This window comes from Talpa europaea (genome assembly GCF_964194135.1).
Source record: "Talpa europaea genome assembly, chromosome: 2".
In the NCBI taxonomy this organism is placed as follows: Eukaryota; Metazoa; Chordata; class Mammalia; order Eulipotyphla; family Talpidae; genus Talpa; species Talpa europaea.
This window is the reverse complement of record NC_140068.1, coordinates 10280481-10303566: the sequence shown is the minus strand read 5'-3', so window position 1 is coordinate 10303566 and position 23086 is coordinate 10280481. Positions and strand designations below refer to the sequence as shown.

The 23086-nt window shown below is 45.4% G+C and overlaps 1 protein-coding gene across 1 annotated transcript in view; it reads right to left on the bottom strand.

Annotated features, from left to right (window-relative positions):
* Window positions 1-23086, bottom strand: part of SNX9 (sorting nexin 9) — a gene marked incomplete at both ends in the record, with an annotated part of 90453 nt that overhangs the window by 37259 nt on the left and 30108 nt on the right. Inside the window, 3 exons of the mRNA XM_084228029.1 lie at window positions 11847-11972; window positions 13394-13468; window positions 17531-17617. Coding sequence (XP_084084155.1) covers window positions 11847-11972; window positions 13394-13468; window positions 17531-17617 — 288 coding nt within the window. The remainder of the gene's footprint in view (window positions 1-11846; window positions 11973-13393; window positions 13469-17530; window positions 17618-23086) is intronic.

Below are 23086 nucleotides of genomic sequence, written 5' to 3'. Positions count from 1 at the left end.
TAGGCCTCTCTGCCTCCCGCCAAGCACTGTCATGATCCTCTCCCCTCCCCCTGTGGTGCCAAACCCCTCCTGATCCCCCTGTGGTGCCAAACCCCAGGAGGGGTTTTCACCCCTCCTGGTGAAAACCCTCCATCAGACCTCTCGGCCCAGGAACAGATCCATCCATGAGTCCCAGGGAAGGTCTCAAGCAAAACGACTCTGAGGTATAAGTCCCAAGCACTCACCAGTTCCCATCTGCCCCACCTTGTATGTCAGCGGGGCCTAGGAAAGCTGTGGTCAGGACTTCCCCCGAAACCACCAGCTCCGGGGGGAAAAAGGTTACTTTGAGGGGCTTGAAATGTTTCCTTTTGAATTTAAGTGTGAATTTTACCTTATTTATGGAGGAAGGAGGAGAAGGAGAAGCTGAAGAAGGTGGTGACTGGCTGAGACTCTCGACACAACCAGCCTGAGCCAAAACATCCACCTTAAGACAAAAAGGCTGCTCAGTAAATGGAGAAAGGAAAAAGAAAGCACCAGAGCTTTGAACTAGATATAGCAAACTCATGGCAGGCAGAGCCAAACTCCCCAGAAAATTCCAGCATGCCACTCAAAACGACATGCAAAAAAGCAAAGCCCCAGTGCCAGGCGGGGGGGTCATCTGTGGGGACACTCGGCCAGTGCTGCCACAACTGGGGCTCTGAATCCCTAAAGACAAGCGACATGGAAGGAAAGGAACAAACTTCGTGCAGTGAAAGAAATGCAAGAGGAAGAACACAGGTGACCTTTTAAAAACATTAAACTGTTGTATCTTTTACTTTCAAAGCCACCAGACATGTCAGAGAGCCCAGAGGAGCTGAGCAAAGTGACCTGGTCCAGGCGGAGAAGCCGGAGTGAGATGTCCTGCCTGCCCCCAACCCCCACCTTCAGAGCCTGGGTGCTGAGAGCGCAGAGCACCAACACCTGTGAAGCCCATCGACTGTGGTTAGGACAACCCTGCAGCCCCATTTCCAGGCCTCAAGTTCCAGCACGCATCTCTGCAGGCAGCCATCCTGCCTCCAGTCACCAGCGGGGCCCCACAACGCACACGGTGGATGCAGCGCCCAGAGAATGCACATTTCAGGTATAATGCTCTCCTCAAGTGGGGGCATCTTAGAGATACAATTAAACTTGACTTTGAAGGACCTGATCCCTTCTGGAGAAACCGGCCAGGCCACAGATCAGGGATGGGGAATCCACTCAAAGACCAGTGACCTCTGTGAATCAAGGCGACAGAGCTGGGGGTCACGGGCAGAGATGGGCAGGGCAGGCTGCAAGAAGCACTCCAGCGACCTCAGGAAGCTCTGCAGTGTGCACATGCGCAGCAGCTACCCAGGGCAAGTGCGGAGGCCCCGGCCATCCCGAATGGAAAGTCTGAATTCATAGGGCACTGGGCTTGACAAAGGGTTGTGCCTAAATGTGAGGGTTGGCACTAAATGTTGTTCTAGTCCCATCTTAAAAAGCTTTAAGAAAAGATCTGAAAGGAGTAAACTGTTTCCAAGTAACTGCATGTCAAACAAAGCTCAGACATATTTACGTTAATAAAAAATATCTAGGTATAAACACAATGTTTGGCATCTAATAAGAAAACACCAAGCAGGAAAAGAACAGGAAATTATGACCTAATAAATAGATTTATTTTAAAAAATAAATTGATTGAAGTGGACCCCATAACGACACAAATGATAGAGCTGGCAGTATTAAGAATAAGAATGCACTTAAAAACTGGTGAGAACCAGGAAGGAGCTTCCAAGGGGTGACAACGTTAAGCATTAACAAACCAAACAAACAATAGAGTGGGCTGGAATATATTTAATCAATGTAAATCCATGGGCCCAAAATAATAGCAAAAAGACAACAACTTTGTCACTATTTGGTGTGGCTATTAAAACACCTTACTTTGAAAGCTGACAAAGGGAAGAGTTAGACATCTAGAAATTCTAGCTGAAACTGATTTCAAGGCAACTCGCTGGCTCCAGCTGAAGAAGGGAAACACCACTACACAGAAGGAAGCCAGCACAGTAAATGTTAAAGAAACGGCATCACTCATCTGTCAAGGATGAGTGGTGGCTAACCAGTACATGAATGATTAACAGTATATAAGCTAATACCAGACAGCCCACAAGGGAAAAAAACACAACCTACACAATGGAAACAGGAAGACTGTCTCTGACCTGCCCTGAGGGCGTGCTGGCCAGCTGTCACAGCACGGAATAGCAATGTGGCCTGTGACACAGTCCTGCCCGCCCAGGGGTTTAGTCAGAATCCTTCCAGGCTTTAGGCTGTAACTCCCATCTATACGAAGTACAGAAAACAACTTAAACAAGACGACAAGGCAAACCAAATGAGCCAGCAGACAGGTACTCCACAGGACAACTAGCTGGGCCAGAATTAAGAAACAGCAGGGCCCATGGTGGGGGTGGTGGGGGAGGCAACTTCCGCGGGCCAGAATCACGTGTGAAGCTTGCTCCTCAACTGGGCACGTTCACAGACAAGCTGTAAAGGACATCCTGGGGCCAGCTGGGGGAATTTTAATGTTTGGATATTTTGTGGGATGTAAAGGTTACAGACAGCATATACTACACAATATGTAATTTTCTGTGACTGTAACATCATGTAGATATGTGTGCAAAGAAAATATACACCAAGGTGTAAACAGTAGTGGATGGTGGGAATGTGTAGCTTTTTTTTTTTTTTTTTGCTAGTCTGAATTTTATAATTTACTACAGTGCCTATGAAATGCTTCTATAATAATGTTGTTTCATTTTAATTATTTTTAAAGAAAGTAAGAACAATAGCTACAACTGCTGAGCACAAAGATGACAGCTTCTGGTCTTGTTAGATTTTGTTTTTTTGTTGTATTCTGCTTCTTAGGTGACATTCATGGGGGACCTAAATATATAAGAACTAAACTCATAGTCTGGCAACAGGTAGCAACAAAAGTGCAGGGAGACCTGGGAGGGCTCATCTGGACAAGATTGTCGTCATCAATGCAACCAATTTCCAGGTGTCCCAGGAGACCAGGCGTGGCCTAAGAACACCTTTCACTGCACAGGTCAGGAGAATGACCGCCCCGGGTACGAGAAGACTCCACTGGACTTTAGTGGGTGATCTAAGCTTGAGAACTAGTGGGAGAGAACATAGCTCATGTAGGTGGCTTTCTGCCAAACCAGCAAAGTACAAAAATGCCCAGAAGATCCTGGTGAGCAGTGGCTGTGCCCAACTGGCTCCTTGCAGAGGGTGCCCAAAGTTCACCGTGGGCCCAGATGATAAGCCTATGGGGAAAGGAGTCCCCAATCCCGGCCTCACTACCTGCTGTGGCCCCATCATCTTGGGGAGCAGGCCTGTAAGCATTCGAGGGCCTACCTTTATTGTCCCATAAGAAAATCCTCGCCGTGTCTCAGTCACATTCTATAGCTGTTCATTACATCGTCATTTAACCCAGGTACATCATACCACTACAGCCTAACAACGGTCTCCTGTAGGAGGAAGAAATTTAGTAAATAGAAACTTCCAGGGCAAGACATTTCCCAGGGGTATACAACAAAAATAAATGGAAAGTTAGCTTATTTTTGGAAAGGCTGAGATTATGGTGGTGATTGTTTTTTTCTACAGTTCATCTGCATAAAGAGACACCAAAGCCTTTATCTGACATTTCTCATTCACAAGACTCTTAAATAACAATTTACCATTTATGTTAGGAAGTGGGAAGAGAAAGCACATAGTGACTTCCATACACAAGAATATTTCAGTTTCTGACTAGGATTTAACTCCTTTTTTTGAAAGAGCCTACAGAGGGCATACAATTCTTTGTAAAATTCACAACCATGCCAGTTGAAAATACAGGAGAATATGTAAACGTTTCTATTTTCTAATAGATATTTTGCTCAGAGGACAGTATCCAATTCTACATACAAACTCCTACTGACTTCAGAAAACCATGGATAGAAACACAAAATGTGTCCCTCCTTCTAAAATAAAGCCAGCTTGCAAGAACAGCCTGAATGCATTTGTAGTCGATTATGTCCAAACAGCCTAACAAATCTTTTGTTAGTTCACATTCTCAATTCACAGGTAGGTGCCATTTCCAAGTATTTATTTCTTAAATTAAGAATACTAAAATAACATCATTTGCCTTTAAAAAATGGGTACTGCCTGTGTTAGGTTAAAGAGTTCCCTTATTTTGTTAAAACAAAGTCTTAAAACACCAAACAGAATGATGTCACAATTTGCTTCCAGAGAGCTCTAAGATGTGCCTGACAGCTGGCCTTGATGGAGCCCTCTGATATGCAGTCCTTCAGCGTACCAGCTTTAAGGTGAAAATACAAAACAAAACCTTTGTTCTGATCGATTGTTTCCAGTTAGACAAAACAAACAACAAAGCACCCTAAACAATTCACCAGCAGCATTTCTGAAAGGTTCAGGAGGCCCAGAGGCATCCAGACAGTGAGGGCCAGTGCCAGGCCTGCATGCTCAGTCTGGGGCTGTCCTTAATGCAAGTGTCCACCCCACCCTAATCAGCCTCCAGCAGAGTGCTCTAACCCAGCACTGAGGGTTTTGTGAAGAAATCTCAACAATCATGACGTTTATGATGTTACTGGCCATATATATGTTTGTAGAAGTTTTTTCTGTGGATTTACTTTTAAATGGACTACAAAATGGACTTTTGAGATAAAAAGCAAAATGTAGTTATAATGTAAAATTATTGCCTTCCTCCCTCATCCCTGAACCAATAAAAACTTCATCAAATAAACATAACATTGGAAGTCTCTAAATAAAAAGATATTACCCTAAATAACCATTTAATTTGGAGCACCTGCTTAACATATCCAAATTGCTAAAATAATGAACAATCCTGGAGATTTTTCTATAGGAAAACTGAATTATTTTTGTGAGCATCCCGGTAGGTGGCAGGATGAGGGCTCAGGCTGAAAGCTGTGAATCTCAGAACAGGTCACATCATGAACATTTCTTAAGGCATTTATGAGCGAACATAAACATATTCAGAAAAAACAAACAAAAACACGTATTCAGGCCTGTGCAGAGCCTTCTAGCACAGTGGTGCAAGGCCTATAGGTTGTGGGAACAGAAAAAAGACAGAAACACTGCTTCTGACCAAGCTTATGAGTTTATACATAAAGTAACAGAATCTGTGGTAAGTCACAAATGGTGCCATGAGAGTCAAGAGAGAGAAGGGGAGAAGGCAAAACAAAAGGGCTTCCTATAGGACGTGCTACTTGAGCTGAGTCCTGAGGATGGCAGGCTTCTGAAAGATGAAGGAGAGCAAAAGGCACAAAGGATGGGAGGTGGCAGAGAGCCTGGGCACAAGCAGGGCTGAGGTGGGGACACTTGGCCGAGCGGGCACAGGGCCTGGCCCAGCTCACAACCGGGTGCATTTCTACACAAGGCATCTGCCCTGTTTCTGATGGGCAGTGACTGCCCGGGAGAGCTTTCTTGTTACATGTAGTCAGGCACCTGTTTCAGGAGGCAACAGGGGAGCTGCTAACATTTCTGCTGAGGGCCGACACACTTAATGTCTTATTTAGAGGCAGTGGTGCATGAGGTAACTACAGTGAGTGGTTGAGGCAGGAGCAAGTTCCTCACTGGGCCCGAGTTCCCCACAGGCCAAGGTCTGAGGCAGGAAGCCAGGAGAGGTCTGGACCAGGCGTCAGGGCTGAGGCACTGCTGGGCTCACAAAGGTGCTTGATTAGGGTCTTGACAGGACCAACAAGAGGGTTGAGGAGTGACATCTCAGGGAAACAGAAATGGGAGCTTCGGAAGGGTGAGGGACTTACAGAGGCGGCAGGCAGACAGGGCTGTGCAGCAAGCTGGAAATAAATGTCAAGATGAGAGCAATTTATGAGGAAATGATCAACACAGCTGTAGAGGGTAAAAGAGGCAGAAAGACTGGAACAAACAAGGGATGGGGACTGAGAACAGCCCTTGCAGAAGGAACAGGTGAGCAAAAAAAAGGGAAAGCTTTAGTAAATGTCTTCCATGTATCCAACATCACTTTGGTGGGGGGGGGGGGGGGCGCTCATCTTCCAACAACTCTATGCAATAGAGCCAAGCTGGCAAAGCTGGGTCTGACCCCAAAGCTTCCATCCTCCCCATGACACCAATACGCTGAGGGGTTAGAAGCTGTAAAGAGAAAAGCAGAGAGTTGAGAGGAAGGGGGTATAGTGTGATAATAAGCAACAAGAATGTCAACAGGAAGAGAAGCAGTTTATTCTAAGTGTGTATATCTTTCCAGTGTTTAAAGAAGACAAAAGAAGTGAAAGACCTTCAGATAAAACATGGGTTTATAAAATTGTAATTTAAGTTTAATCCCCATTAATATTCTTTAAAATGTATAAGCAGGGCCTCCCTGGTGGCGCAAGGGGTTAAGACGTAACCTATGAGGCTGTCCGCTGCCTCTGAAGCACGAGTTCGATCCCAGGCCTGGGGGCTTCCCACATGGCGCGGGTAGACCTCTCCTGACTCGCCCGCTGCTCCCTTCAGCAGTGCATTTCAGTCAATATGCCTGTTCTGTTCCCCACTCCGTCTCTGGGGAATCCTCTCTCCCCCCACACCTCTGGCCTGTACCCCAGTTCTTGTATGCATAAATAAATAAATCTTTAAAAAAATAAAATATACAAGCAAAAACTTTCTATTAATTTCTCTAAAAGAAATACTCCAAAGAGGCTTTCATCCAAGAGTTTTTCTCAAAGTTCTCTCCTGATATTTTTAGAATCAAGGAAACGATACAATTTAAATATTCACAAGTGGGTAAAAGCAAATTAGGACAACTACCAACAAGTGTCTTCTAGTGACTTCTGAGACTCATTTCCATCAGCTGATAAAGTTACGCTGGCTGCCCAGTCACTAACATGAAATGCTCCTGAAATTGTAAAATATCTGATAAATAACTAATAATGAAACTAATATTAGACTAATATTAGCCATTAAAAATGACTCTGAGGAAATGCAGACGGCCAACAGGCACATGAAAAAATGCTCAACATCGCTTATAATCAGGAAAATGCAAATTAAAACCACAATGAGATACCATCTCACACCAGTAAGAATGTCCCACATTAAAAAAACTATTGGCAACAAATGCTGGTGACGATGTGGCAAAAAAGGAGCCTCGACCACTGGTGGGAATGCAAACCACCAGTCACTATGGAGAACCTATGTGGAGGACCCTCAGAACACTAAAAATGGGGCTACTAAATGACCCAGCAGTTCCACTCCAAGGAATCTACCCAAAGGACACTAAGATATTAATTCTAAAGGAAACCTACACTCCCACATTCATAGCGGCACTATTTATAATAGCCAAAATATGGAAACAACCTAAATGCCCAAAAATGACTGGATCAAGAAGATGATGTGTATACACACAATGGATTACTATTCGGCCATCAGAAAAGATAAACTCATGCCGTTCCAGCAACATGGATGGAGCTGTAAGGGATTATGCTCAGTGAAATAAGTCAGAAGGAAAAAGACAAATATCAGATGGTTTCACTTACTGGAGGAACACAGGGGAACCAAACAAGAGATCAGCGAAAAAAAGACAAAGCTAGCAGGCAACTGTAACTTGGAGACATTCAGCACAGGAAGGGAGGGAAAGGGAGCAAAATGGGAGGGAAGAGCACAAGGGATTATGGTGATGGTGCATGGGTGAACTGGTGGTAGGAATTTTATGGGGGCAACACCCAAGAGGAGAAATCAAATATTGTACAAAAACACTGATGTTAAAAAAAAAAAAAAACCCAACAAACAATTCTTCCAAACCTCTCCTCAGCCAACTTAAAATCTGCATTTGAAGAGGAATACAGATTAGATTCCGCTTTTAGGGTGTCTTTCAGTGAATCTGCTACACAGCCCGCACCTGTGGGGTGTGTGTGTTTAAACACAGGAAAGAGGGCCTCCCCGGTGGCGCAGCGGTTGAGTGCTGGGTTGCGAAGCTGCCCGCAGCCTCTGCAACGCCGGTTTGATCCCCGGCTGCTCCCCGGCCACCACCAGAGGAGGGTCCCACATGGCGCACAGACCTCTCCTGCCGCCCGCTGCTCCCCTCAGCAGTGTACTTCGGTCCTTCTGCCTGCTCTGCTCCCTGCTCTGGCTCTGGTGAATTCTCTCACCCTCCCGCGCTTCTGATTGTACCCAGTGCTTGTATAAATAAATAAAATAAAAAATAAAATAAAATAAATCTTTTAAAAATAAATAAACACAGGAAAGAAAAACATTGCCCACATTGGCGTGCCTTAAAAAAAAAAAACAAAAACGAGGGTCTCCCTGGTGGCACAGGGGGTTGAGGAGCAACCTATGACGCTGTCCACAGCCACCACAGCTCAAGTTCGATCCCCGCCCAGGGAGCAGCCCACAGGGTGTAGCAGACCTGTCCTGTCTTGCCCGCTGCTCCCCTCAGCAGTGTATTGCAGTCAGTCTGCCTGTTCCCACCACCCCACACCTCTGACCTATACCCCAGTTCTTGCATGCATAAATAAATCTTTAAAAAAAAAAAACCAACAAACATGAGAGTCTGGACCTGACATCTAAATCTTCCCGCCTCCTCCTAAAAGCACTTGGAATGGCACGGGGTCCAGCCTGCGCTCCGGAGCAGACTGACACCGTAAAGGTAGAAGTGTTGGGACACCAGCAGGTGATCATCAAACTGTCCTCCCAAAGCTTCAATGTATCCTTTGGGAGCTTCATATCAGGAGGCCTACTGGACCATACATTAGGTATTAAAACATTTTAATCCTCTGCAAATTTAACAGAAGTCTCAAAATGAGCATTTTCCTATATTTACTGGCTGCTTCTTTTTCATAAAAACCTGTTCAGAACCTCTGCCCATTTCTTCTTCAGTTACCTTTTCCCTATAGATTTGCGAGAATTCTTTATACACGAACAGAATTAGCTTCTTATCTGTGACAGGTTAGAAATAGCTTTCCTATATTAATATTACTTTTTGACTTCCGTGTGTTCATTCTTTCTTTAATGGCTGCTAGACACTGTGCTGTGCTAAGAAAGACCTCCCCTAGTCAAAGGTTATGAAAAAAGCATTGTCTGTATTTTCTCCAGTGTTTAAAAAAAATAAACAGCGTTATCATTTTCCAAACTAAGCTGTTTTTACATTTAAAGAACAATGCAATCTCTTCCTCTGACATTAACAATTCTAGCCTACAGATAAAGGGGCCCCTCATATACTACTGAGGAAGAAAAACTTCCTGGCGGGGCACCCTGATGAATGTTACCGACCCCGTCTCCATACCAGTGACTGCACTTGCCTGTGATGGCTCAGAAGCTAGAACCAGGAGGGACCACAGGCAGCCTAAAATGAGTTTTAAGAAAAAGAAAAGGAAGTATTCTCTTACATATTAAATTATAAGTTTATTAATGAAGAATTACTCTGTAAAGGAGTATAGACTTAAAATAAAAAGGCTCAGATAAATTGAAAAATAGCAGGTTCAAAATAAGTTATTTAAGGAGTTCTGCAGGAATTTGTAGAGATCTTTTTTAAAAGACATAAGTTTAAGGAAAGCCACGAGTGTCAGAAAGCAACTCGCCTGCCTAGGGAGCGGGCCACATCTGAACTCACCGGCGCTGAACAGAGTAACAGACACAGGCACAGGGCTGCTGCGGGGTGGGAGGGGCAGGAGGGACGGACAACCCCAAGGTGCACCTGCCAAGCCTGATGGGGGACAGGCGGCTCCTCTGGCAAACTTGCCTTCAAAATAAAATTGTCCTCTGGGAGAGAACAAGATGCTAGAAGAATCAGAGAAGCCCAGGAGGCAGATCCGTGGAACAAAACAGTATTTTCTTATTGACTTTCGGAGAGCAGAGAATGGGCAAACCTGATAGCCAAAACGTTCAAAGCCACCCACTAATAATGGCTGTCTGGGTCCTCACCCACGACATCTTCTGTGGTATCTCCCTTATCACAATTTTGGCCTGTTTAGGCCATTCCTGTATCCCAGATAATAGACAGCATAGATGGCAAATGAAAAGTAAGCTCGAATCAATTATGTTCATGCAGTCTGTATTTTGCTGCTTCTCATTTCATTTTTTCTTTGCTTTCAACGGATCTAATCAGATTTAGTGTCAGACTGAATTAGTGATCTCCAACTTAAAAAGAGCTGACTATATTATCTTCTGATTAACCCCAAAGAAGACCTAGTTTTACACTGCTTCCATCACTGCATTTGAGGACCGTGGATGGCGGCGCTTTGGCAGGGAGTGAGACGCGCGTGGGAGGGAGACACAGCGCCCGCAGCTCAAGGGCTTCAGCCCATCCTGAGGTAACTGTGGAAACAGTGACTGGGAATTCAAATAAAACGAGATTGCCATCTTCTGTTTCCTTTCCTTACTTCACGATGTGACCCTCATTATCATTCCCTCTTGCTGAACTGTTTTTCGCCAAGTGCAAGCCCCCTGTGCCCCCCTCCCTGACGTTTCCTAGTGAACTGGGCTGATTTTGCTCCCTGGGGACAGCTGAGCCTTCTGGGCTGTCACAACCTCGGGGGCGCTTGGGCCAGGGACACCCGCCTTGTCCTGTAACCCCTGCACTGGGCAAACACCCTGCAGCCTTCAGCGGGCATGTATTGGCCCAGGCCAGCAGTGCTCAGCCTGAGACTCCCTGGGAGAGCCCACACGGGGTCTGGCCATTTTTTCACCTTCCATCCGGAGCCCTTCACGTCCCTGACCTGGGCTCAAGTAACACACCACAGGGAATGCATGATGGTGGTGATGGCCTTGCCTCTGAATTTCATACACACAGGACACAACAAGCTATTTAAAAATGTACACAATCTCACTTAATATATGACAAGCTCTCTTGGACAGTGATGATACAATCATCCTGTAAGCCCACAGTTAGAAGTGGTGTGACAACTAGTCTTCGTATAATGTTAAAAAATATAAGTAGGCCTCCGTGGTGGCACAAGGAGTTAAGGCGCAACCTATGAAGCTATCTGCAGCCACTGCAGCACAAGTTTGATGCCCGGCCGGCCAGGGAGCATCCTATATGGCGCAGCAGACCTCTCCTGACTCGCCTGCTGCTCCCCTCAGCAGTGTATTTCAGTACATCAGCCTGTTCTGTTCCCCACTCTGTCTCTGGTGAATCCTCTCACCCTCCATACCTCTGGTCTGTACCCCAGTTCTTGTATGCATAAGTAAATAAAATCTTTAAAAAAAAAGTATCAAGAAATAACATTTCATAAAGCTCTTTTGCTTCTGAAGATGAGGCCGCAATGGCACTCTGATGGCTGTCTTCTCAGCTCTGCTGCTGGCCCTGAACTCTAGATGGCCACCAAGCACTACCTGATTTGCTCCATCACTCAAACTGGCTCAGCCACTATCAAAGTTACTGCAAAATTTCAAGTATTTTTTCAAACGATCCCATTGCCCTACACTTCCTAGAAGCAGCACAGTAATATCACCAGGAGCTGAGCACGGGTCAGCAGCCACGATGGCATGAGCTGCCTTTCTAGGATGAGGCAGCTCAGCTGAGAGTCACCTGCCAGGGTCAGACACTGTGTCCTTTCAGTACGACTGCTAGCTGAGCAGCAGGGCCTGTCTTTCCATTCCACACCAGTCTGAGGTATTGGCCACTTCTGGGGACTGTGTTCACCCTGCCTTCTGGTTTATGATCCACTTTAACCACCATCACTAGCGGAAAACAGGTGAGTTCACTGTTAACACCCCAGGAATGCCAAGCAAATAGCTGCCAGCGACTCTGCTTACACCTTGGGAATGGCAGCAGCTAACCCATATCACAAGCTTCTGCAGCGTACCTCACCCTCAAGACCCCGGCCCATCCAGTGGGATGAGGTCAGACTGACCTGGTTATTACTGTTGGCAGCTGATGAATTGGCCTGTGCTGCACTTGCTGAGAGGGAATCGAGGAAAGCTTGGTCAGCCACTGAGTTTCCACACGAAAACTGATCTTTTCCATCACTGGGCAAAATCTGTTAGTAGAAGGACCACAATTAGTTTTATAGATATGCATTGTTTCAGAGTTGCCTAAGGACAAGCAAGAATTGTCATCTGTTAGGAACAGGGAGTTTATAGTCTAAAAAGGAAGCAAACCAGGAACATTTGTACTTACTATCCCTTTCTCTAAATAAGCAGAATTCTAGAAAATGCAACAAATGCCAATGCCAATTTTAACTTAAGTCTTCTGGTTTTTCTCATTCTCGTCAATTTTTAGAATCATGAGCGCACAGATCTGATGACACAAACCTGGAACTTGTGGTCTGGGGCCTCTGGGGCTGCGGAGAAGGTGGGTGCAGCGGGTTTCTGAGGACTGTCTACTGTCTTAGTAGATTCTCCAGGGGGGCTCAAAACCCCCACCCCAACTCTTAATCAGGAACAGAGACCACCTGCCCCACCTGCGGTCAGGGAAACATCCCTCGGGGCACAAAGGCACCTTTATTCTCCATCTCCTCCAACTGGGTGGGCTCACAGGGCACCAGGCAACCTTAGCTTGTTGATTTTTTTTTGTTGTTGTTTACAATCTTTGTTCCTTTTTATCAGGGGAGAATGGGTAAGTTGAGTGTCCAGCACCCCGTTTTGAGTGACCTGCAAACCATCAGCAGGGGGCACCAGGAGGCTTTTGTCAGCGGAGGGGTGTGTCCCAGCGGGGAGCTCTGCAGCCCTGGCAGAGAACAGAGCTTAATCCCAACCACCCTCAGCAGCTCATTCAAGACCCTTCTGTTTTAAGGGAATGGGACATATGTCCTAAATCAGTTACAAGACAAAGAAGTTTACTTAAAAAACATCTATTTAAATTTTGTGAATCAATGCTATGGTAAATAGTATTATAGGCAATAGCTACCACACAATGTAAAGGAGCGGAAAATAGGACTTTCACTGAAAGTTGCTAATTTCAATATCTGGTTTCTCTCTTTGGAGCTCAGGTCTTCAGGGTATCTTTCAGTTCTTAGTTCTACTTGAATGCATTTTGCAACTAGCATGTATTACTTTTACAATGGATTTTTTTTCAAAGTTGCTATTTTCTACTCTGCCCTTGGAAATTGATAATTCATGAAAAGGTGCTCGACAAAGACCAACGTTAATAAATGACAGCTCTGGGCCTCCCTGGTGGCACAAAGGGTAGTGTCAGTAATATGAAGCTATTGCCAGTCACAGCAGCAGGATTTCGACCCAGCCAGGGAACTGACCCACATGGCGCAGCAGACCTCTCCTGACTCTCCCACTGCTCCCCTCAGCAGTGTATTTCAGTAGATCCACCTGTTCTGCTCCCTACTCTGTCTCTGGGGAACCTCCTCTTCCATGCCCCCCACCTCTTGTCTACACCCCAGCTCTTGCATGCATACATAAAATAAATCTTTATATATATAAAAAAAGAATAAATGACAGCTCTTACTTCAACATAGTCCGTGGGAACAAGTCCTCGCTCTCCCCTGCTGTTTCTTCCTTCCAGCCATCCCCCACCAACGTCCTAATAAAGTTTAAAAAAAGGGAAAAGATTAGAGATGGAAATTTCACAGAAATTTTGTTAGGAATTGTATAACAATTGTTATGCCTTCTTTTTTTCCTATAGAGCTAATACTCTTCAAAATTAAACATTTTTAAACTTTCTCTTTACTCCAGAAAATGGTATCTAAAAACAAGATAAACCATAAATCAAGAGGAAAAAAAAAAAGGGATCAAAGATAGAAAACCAGCCCATTAGAGGCTTCATTCTGCATCGTCTACTTACTGGCCTGCTGTGGGTGATGGAGTGGAGTGCGGCTCTGGTCCTCACGTGGTGGGACCGCCACTAGGGCCTGCCTGGCCCTCTGTGACTTCTATGGCCATCAGAACGAGGTGGCGTGACACAGTGAGTGCAGAGCCAGGCCTCAGTGAGCACACTGCAGCTCACTCTTTATCCAAAAGAGCTGCTATGTGAAGAGATCTGGGTTGCCACATGATGACAGAGACAAGGCCCCCGCCCCATCACCCTCTCCAAAGCCAGCCAATGCCAAGCAGTGCCACACAGGTGAGCAAGGTCATGGGGACCCCTCACCCCCAGTGAGCAGGTGACAGCCGACAGCGTGTGCCCAGGTCAGCCCCTGCTGGCCTGCAGATTCCTGAGCAAGGACAACAGCTATTTGATTTATTCTTTGGGATTATCTGTCATACAGGGGGGAAAAAAAAAAGACTAACTGGTCTATGGTTCCTTAGTTCTTCCTGGATAAATACTACTAACAAATGAAGTAATAAAACACTGCACACCAGGATCCCCCCACCTTTTCTTTTTTTTAAAGATTTATTTTTATTTATTTATACAACCACTGGGTACAGTCAGAAGCGCGGGAGGGTGAGAGAATTCACCAGAGCCAGAGTGGGGAGCAGAGCAGGCAGAAGGACCGAAGTACACTGCTGAGGGGAGCAGCGGGCGGCAGGAGAGGTCTGCGCGCCATGTGGGACCCTCCTCCGGTGGCTGGGGAGCAGCCGGGGATCGAACCAGCGCTGTAGAGGCCGCGGGCAGCTTCACAACCCAGCGCTCAACTGCTGCACCACCGGGGAGGCCCAGGATCCCCCTTTTTTCAAGCTTTTATCTCAGCAAAGTCCTATGTCCCCCCTGAAACAGTAAGAGTTGTCTTATAACAGGGTGGTCCCCAGGAAAGGGGGAGGTTCCAGTTTCCCTGCCCCACCCAAAGGAGGGTAGAGCTAAAGAGAAGAGAAGAAGCTGTAGAAGAGGCTGAGGAAGGAAGGAAGCAGGATGGAGAGACAGAAGGAGGCCTGGAGGAGGCACATGGAGCAGAAAGACATGTGAAGAAACTGTGCTTGCCTTTTGGTTGGGGACTGGGTGACACAGATGTGGGTGGGAGACCGCAGGGAGGATAACAATAGCAGCTTTTATCTTGATTTTGCTTTTTTCCTCCCAGACTTAACTGGTTGTTTCTGATCCTTTTCTGTGGGTCCCACTGAAAGGTGCTTTAGACTTGTGGCAGGCTTTGGGGCCTTGCTCTGGACCAATCCCATTTGGGTGGACTTTTACCCATGAGGGGACAGGTCACTTTGAGTGCTTGACTTAAAAACTATATTCTTTGCCTTTCCTGTATTGTTTACTAATTGCAAACAATTAGTAAAGTCCCATTTGTTTTGTGTTGATATGGCAGATGACAGAACCTATTTAGAGCAGGCAGGTTTGGGGGCTCTAGGGTGCCCCTCTCCCTGCCCTGTAACAGTCTAACTGTGTAAGCCATGCCCTACTTAGGTGGTAACTACCTTAATTTGGATAACATGCTCTCTTTAAAAATCACTTTAAGCCACATCTCTGTCCATTTTTATCTTAGCAATTTAAAGACAAATTATTTGACCAGGAAATAAAGAAGACTTCTTCATCTAAAAAGGTAGATGAGGGCCTCCCTGGTGGCACAAGGGGTTAAGACAGAACCTATGAAGCTATCAGCAGCCACTGCAGCACAAGTTCAATCCCCAGCCAGGAACCTACTCTCCTGACTCTCCCCCCTGCTCCCCTCAGCAGTATATTTCAGTCAATCTGCCTGTTCTGTTCCCCACTCTGTCTCTGGTGACTCTTCTTCCTGCCACACCTCTGGCCTGTACCCAGTTCTTGTATGCATAAATAAATAAATCATTTAAAAAATAAATGAATAAAAATGTAGGTGAGAAGATAAAAGAATCTTTAATCTCTCCTGTGATTAAAAATACAATCTAGTTGTGGCGTGCAGACCTCTCCTGCCGCCCGCTGCTCCCCTCAGCAGTGTACTTCGGTCCTTCTGCCTGTTTTGCTCCCCGCTCTGGCTCTGGTGAATTCTCTCACCCTTCCGCGCTTCTGACTGTACCCAGTGCTTGTATAAATAAATAAATAAACAAATCTTAAAAAAAAAAAAATAGAATCTAGTTGGCATATTATCTAAAATGCCATACACTTTTTGTTATTTTTTTACATAACATAAAAGAATTACCCAATAATTCTTTTTGTGTCTAGTACATACATACAAAACAGGTTTTAAACATACTGTCAAGATTAGGATAATCCTCTCTTGCTCTCTGGGCTGCCCTGTGGGAACACCTGTGCAGAACTGGGCCTCCTTCCTTTTCCTGCTGTCTCTCCGCCTCCCTATAAACTCTCTTCACGAGTTTATTACTCTTAAGACGACCGGAAAACCAGTCTCTCTCCAGCCCTCGTCTCCAGCTTTGCCTTTCCATTTTTAAACTGATGCCAAAACTATGTGGTAGGGTTAATTATTTGCAATTCTTTAAACTCTACATATCTAAAAATAAGCTTACTTTATCTTTCCAGAAGCTCTCCTGACCCACCTTAATCCAGCCACCATTCTCTTGGGTGCAAAGGCCAAAAACCTCAGGACCCTGGTTGCTTTTCCCACCAACACTAATCAAGCCCCAACCCTGGCTCTGACTCCACTAAGGTTTCTGCATCCATCCTCAAACCCTACTGGTCCACCCAGGCCACGTCTCTAGACTCTAGGCACACCAATTCATTCCACACTTTTACTGGAGTAATCCTGAAGTGCAGGCCTTGGCATGTCACCTCCCCAAAACAAAAGCAACAATAAAAGCTGAGCAGAGCCCTTAGATGAAATGACCACATCACAGATGAGATCCAACCAATCACTTGGCCCTCGGTCCTGTGACTGGCTCCAAGAGCCAATTCTCTTAGCCGGTCTCCTGTACAGACATATCCCATGCCCCTGGGACACTTGTTTACGTGCTGTCTTCTCAGCAGAGAAGAAAACGCAGCAGTAGAGGCCAAATGGATATGTCTTTGAATCCTTGCTCTGTCACTTACCAGCAGGGTAATGTCGGGCAAGTTACCTCACCCCCCCCCCCCCAAGTCTCATTACCCTCACTTGTAACACAGGCATTAAAAACACCTACTTTCCAGAGGAGACAGGGAAAATACAGGAAAGAAGTTGCACTGGCAGAGCACTCAGCCAGACTACCGCTCACACCACCAGCACACAGTAGCCAAGACTCCTCAGAAATACCCCTTCTGTCTCCGTATCCAGGGTCTGCTGGGATGTCGTTCTTCCCATTTCTGCCTGGTGGAGCCACATCCAGCCATCTTTCAGGGGCTTAACTTTTTCATATTCACATGAGATTTTTACTCTATCATGAATACTTCATAAGGAATAGGAAATTCATGTGGGTTTGAACGACTGACTTAAGAAGTAAAATCTTAAAAACAAGCCTTTAAGAAACCATTAGAGGGGCCTCCCCTGGTGGTGCAGGGGTTAGGTGCTGGGCAGCGAAGCTGCCCGCAGCCTCTGTAGTGCCAGTTTGATCCCCTGCCGCCGGCGAGGGTCCCACATGGTGCTCAGACCTCTCCTGCCGCCCGCTGCTCCCCTCAGCAGTGTACTTCGGTCCTTCTGCCTGTTCTGCTCCCGGCTCTGGCTCTGGTGAATTCTCTCACCCTCCCATGCTTCTGACTGTACCCAGTGCTTGTATAAATAAATAAATAAATAAATCTTTAAAAAAAAAAAGAAAAAGAAAAAGAAGAAACCATTAGATTTAAACATGATTCCCTTACCGGATTTGTGATTGTGATGATTTCTCCTTCATTAACTGTCAGTTCATTATTTCCAGGTTCAGCAGCAAAATCATACATAACCCGAGCCTGTTGGGAGTGAAAAAGAAAGAGAAAGTTACACACGTGAGCATCACAGCAGAAAATCCACCCCCCCCCCCCCGCTCCATCCCACAGTCTGCTTTGTAAATGCGCTGTACGGACGATGCTTCCCGACACGGTCGTGGCTGTTCTGGGAGAAGGGGCAACAGATCCCCTGAAAGACATATCAGCTCATGTGAGTAGCTGTGGCAAAAGATCTTTTCCCAACAGAAGAAATTTCTGCAGAGAATCGGTGGCAGTCAATGAGAATGACTGAAAACTTTTTTTTGCAAAGTTTTCACTACCAATGAAATTGATATGTTCTTTAAAAATGTTTTTCCTAAAATAGGTTGATTTCCTTACCCTGAAATAAGATGCACTTTGAAAATGTGTTAATTTGTTAATGAAGGAATTTGTCAAATTCCTCCGTCTGGGAAATTTCTAAGACAAATAGAAATGTAAAAAGAACATCACTGAGTATAAGTACATAAACTTCCAAGAAATATTTAGAATAACTTGAAAGAATACCATTGAAAAGGGAGGAAGAATCAAAAGGTACCATACATGTCCACACTAACCCTCTCCCTCACCCACCCATCCTTCTGGTCCCACACTGCTCCTCCCTCCCCATCCCACCAGCAGGCACACTTCTAGGAAGGCCTTGGAGCAAGGAGGTTCTCTGCGCTGAGGTCATGCTGTAAGTCTCTAGAGACTGGGATGATTTTAAGAAATTTTCTTCCTGAACTCACCAGACCCAAGCCCCTTTATGAAGTATAATTAAGAACCATAGGATAGACTGTACCCAAGTGCTTGTATAAGTAAATGAAATAAAAAAAAAAAAAGAACCATCAGACAAAGGGCATTTTGACAATTATTTGGTGTGGAGTCATCAAACTGGTCACACCACACATAATGTTACCATTTCCAGGGTAACGTGCCAAACAGATCCTCCTGATACCACCCATGCAGAAGTCGGCTCTGCCCGCTGCTTCATAAGCGCGCGTGCACACACACACACACACACACACGCACACTCACACGCACCAAGTTACTTGGATTTTTCTTCTTTAAGCCAAGGCAAAATGGCTGCATCACACAAAACACTTGGATGTGGCTCCATTAAACTGAGGTTGACAGAGACATTCTGCAGGGCGGGGAGAAGGGAGTAGGATCAAAAGAGGGGTTGGAAGAGCACAGGGGACTATGATGATGGTTCACGGGTGAAATGGTGATGGGAATTCCACAGAGACTATGACCGAGATGAGAAAGCACACATTGTACAAAAATGAAGAACAATGTAAAAAATAGATAAAATAAAAAACATAATAAAAAAAATAAATTGAGGTGATTTTTCTTTTTCTGTAAAGGGTCATCAGTATATACCTTACGGTTAGCAGGCCACAAAGTCTGTCTCTGCTCCTGCAGTGTAAAAGCACCACAGACAAAGTGTAAACAAACAGGTTTGGATGCCTTCAAATAAAACATGTACAAAACATGTGGCAGGCTATACTTTGCTTTCTAAGATGACTAGGTAAAAAGTTATATAAAAGTTTAATAATAAGAATCTTTGGGCCTCCCCTGGTGGCGCAGCGGTTGAGCTCTGGGCTGCGAAGCTGCCTACAGCTTCTACAGTGCCAGTTCAATCCCCGGCTGCCAGCAAGTATTCCACATGACGCCACAGACCTCTCCTGCTGCTCCAGCTGCTCCCCTTGGCAGTGTATTTCGTTGGTCTGCCTGTTCTGTTCCCCGCTCTGGCTCTGGTGAATTCTCTCACCTTACCGTGCTTCTGACTATACCCAGTGCTTGTATAAATAAATAAATAAATCTTAAAAAAAAAAAAAAAAAGAATCTTTGCATCTCATATCACAAAGGTTAACCTTTCTAGTATATAAAAGAGCTGCTTGAATTCAAGAAAAAAGACAAGCAGCCCAACAGAAAACATATAAATGACTCAAACATGTGCAAAAAATGCTCAATTTCCTACAGAAACTTAATCCTACAGACACTTAATTTGGCAGATGCTGCCAGATTCCCTCCCACAGGGACTGTACCACTTAAACCTCTACCAGCAACAGAAAGGAAAAAGCAATGGTTCCTCTTACAGCTTCACAAAAAGAAAAAATCACCCAAGTTTGTGACTTTCACCAATCTGGTGAGAAATGCTAGCTCAGTCTTTTTTTTTTTTTTTTTTTTTAAGATTTATTTATTTATTTATACAAGCACTGGGTACAGTCAGAAGTGCGGGAGGGTGAGAGAATTCACCAGAGCCAGAGCAGGGAGCAGAGCAGGCAAAAGGACCCAAGTACACTGCTGAGGGGAGCAGCGGGCGGCAGGAGAGGTCTGCGCGCCATGTGGGACCCTCCTCCAGTGGCTGGGGAGCAGCTGGGGATGGAACCGGCGCCGCGGAGGCTGCGGGCAGCTTCGCAACCCAGCGCTCAACCGCTGTGCCACTTGGAAGGCCCTGCTAGCTCAGTCTTAATATATTTATTTATTTTATTTTATTTTTTTAAAGTCTTTTTTTTTTAATAGAGGCATGTTTTTTATTTATTTGTTTGTTTGTTTGTTTGTTTTTTTATACATGCACTGGGTACAGTCAGAAGCGCGGGAGGGTGAGAGAATTCACCAGAGCCAGAGCGGGGAGCAGAACAGGCAGAAGGACTGAAGTACACTGCTGAGGGGAGCAGCGGGCGGCAGGAGAGGTCTGCGCGCCATGTGGGACCCTCCTCCAGTGGCCGGGGAGCAGCCGGGGATCGAACCGGCGCCGCAGAGGCTGCGGGCAGCTTCGCAACCCAGCGCTCAACTGCTGCGCCACCGGGGAGGCCCTCAGTCTTAATATATTTATCCCTTGACCCAGAAATCTCATTTTCGGAGTCCACTCTGTGGCTGCACCACCTCCTGGTTACAGGCACTTACTATGGCTCTGTTTGCAACAGAAACAGATGACAGACAACCCGTGTCTGCTGACAGGGAACCGCTTGCCTAGCGATGTCTGTCACCACTACGTAGCAATGAAACAATAAGAACAATTTCTTAAGAACGACTGTATTAACGTGACTGATATAGCATTAAATAAGGAAAGCAAATGGGAACACAGTGCATAGAGGACACTAGACTCCCCTAAGTAGAAGAGTATTTCTTTTATGTTTGCCAGCATTTCCATAAAGAAATGCTAGTTGAGTAAATCATTCTTAAAATGGTTACCTATACAGATGGGAGACAAAAACGAATGGAATACAGAAGCAGGAGTGGCTTTCTTAGTATATATTTGTCCTGTCGTTTTAGTTTTTGCTGTGTAGATATGTACCTGCTCAAGAATTCTAAATTAAAATGGGGGGAGGGGAGGGGGATCAGACACATTTACAGTATCAGCAAAAGATAAAATATCTAGGAATAAAGAGATGCAAAAGACCTATCTCGAACAAATTTTAAAACATTCCTGAAAGACACAGAAACCTGGAAAAACTGGGGAGAATGGTAAATTGTTTGCACAATGGCCAAAACAGATCTTCCTACCCCTACATAAACACCCTTTCATGTGACTTTGCTCTCAGTAAGAAACGAAAGCTATCTTCCCACCTCTGGACTCTGGGTTTGTTGTTGTGCTTGCTTTGGCCAACAACTTTAACAGCAAATGCAATACAAGCAACGACACTGAGTCACCCCTGGGTCTGCCCTGCCTCTCCATCACGACCACCTCCACCACTGCACAACCTGGTTTAGCCTCTGCAGATGTAAGACCACCATCCTAGCCTGGCCATCTGAGCTGGACAAGGCGAGACCCCAACATGATGTCACCCAAGGCCTCTAGCTCAGCTGGGCCTTCCAGATGGCAAGAACTACCCAAAGAATGAAAAGAAAGAATATGTATTAAGTCACTAAGTTGGAGGTAGCTTATCATGCAACAAAAACTTAGTCATATGAAGAAACTCCCCATATTTTCAGATGGAAAACTCACATATAAACAAGACTCTAAGAAAAATATGAACAGCATTATTTTTCTGAAACAGGGCAATTGACCCTGAACTTGATTTGGACATATGGAAAAGAGAAATTTTTTCACCAAAAAGAAACAAGCAGAGACTAGAAAAGTGGGAAGTTCACAAATCCCAAATACAAAGAAATGTAGTATGTATGATAAAGGTGACTTTGTATTGCTTTGGAATAAATGAGTAGCTATCTGGAAATAAAAATGAATCCCTACCTCACGCCTTCCACCAACATAAATTCCAGGATGGCACAAATATTTACATTAAAATAAACAACAGCAACAAACCCACATCTAGTGCCCAAATTGTAATCTCACATAGCACTTTTTATTCAAAAGAAACAGATTACTTAGAGAAATGTCTGATTTCAGGTGTCAGGATGGAAAAAAGCAACAGAACTATAAATAACACACAAGATGGAACTGGAACATCCTTTCCTCCCAGGTCTCAAAGACACTTGCAAAACCTCCCATGGTTGCACCAAACTCATACCCTCCAGGGGTGCATCCAAAGGACATACATGGACTCCATCCTGCAGATGAACTTGCTGTGCAAATGTGGGACAACGTGAGCACCAGTAAAGGTAAGGACTGTAATACCCCAAATGTTTAATTCCCTGAGTTCATAATGATAAAACTCGTCACTATTATAGGATACCATGGAACCATTTCATTTTGGACAATAGTTAAGAAAAAGGTAAAGTTTGAAAAGTCCCCTTTACAAACTGTACCACTAATTAATCAAGTTGTAGATTAGAAGTTTCTTTGGAGTTTGGCTCAAGATGGAGGCACCGGAGACACCCGAACTCGCCCCCTATCATGGGTAACAAATCTATAACTACATGCGGAATAATTTACAAGAAGGGAGACCAGAAAATCAGAGACCCCACAACCAACGATAAAAGCTCCCAGCTGGGTAGTAGAGACAGAGATAAAAAGGTGTGGAACTTTTCCTCGGGGAGGTGAGGGTGGTATCCTACTTGCAGCACCTCCATCTTTTTTATTCTGCACAGCAGAGTGAGCCCCTAGAGTTCTGGTGCTGAGAGCTGGTGGAAACCCCAGAAGAATTTTAGTAGAGGGAACAGAGAATCCACCCTTAAAGGGCCAGCGCAGACTCACTCACCCAGGCACCTAGCACAGTAACAGTAGTCTGAAAAGCAGACAAATCAGAAGCAAAGGAAAGTCATTTAGTACTCTACAGAGTCCGCCTGGGAGGTAGGCATTGGGGGTGACCCCAGTCCAAAACCCTGGTGGGTGCCATCTTGGCAGCTTTCCAATGCCGTTGGCTGGGTGTCATTTAGAAATCTCCTCCAAACCCCCACCCCCAGGCAACTAGGGACTGTCAGAGAACTGTGCTGAGAGCTCCACCCAACCCCGCCAGCACTGCCAGCCTCACTGCCACACCTCAACTTGCTCAGTAGCAGCTGGCATGGGCGTGCAGCTCAACACACCTACTGCACAGGGGCAGCAGCTGGCACAGGCCCACAGCACCA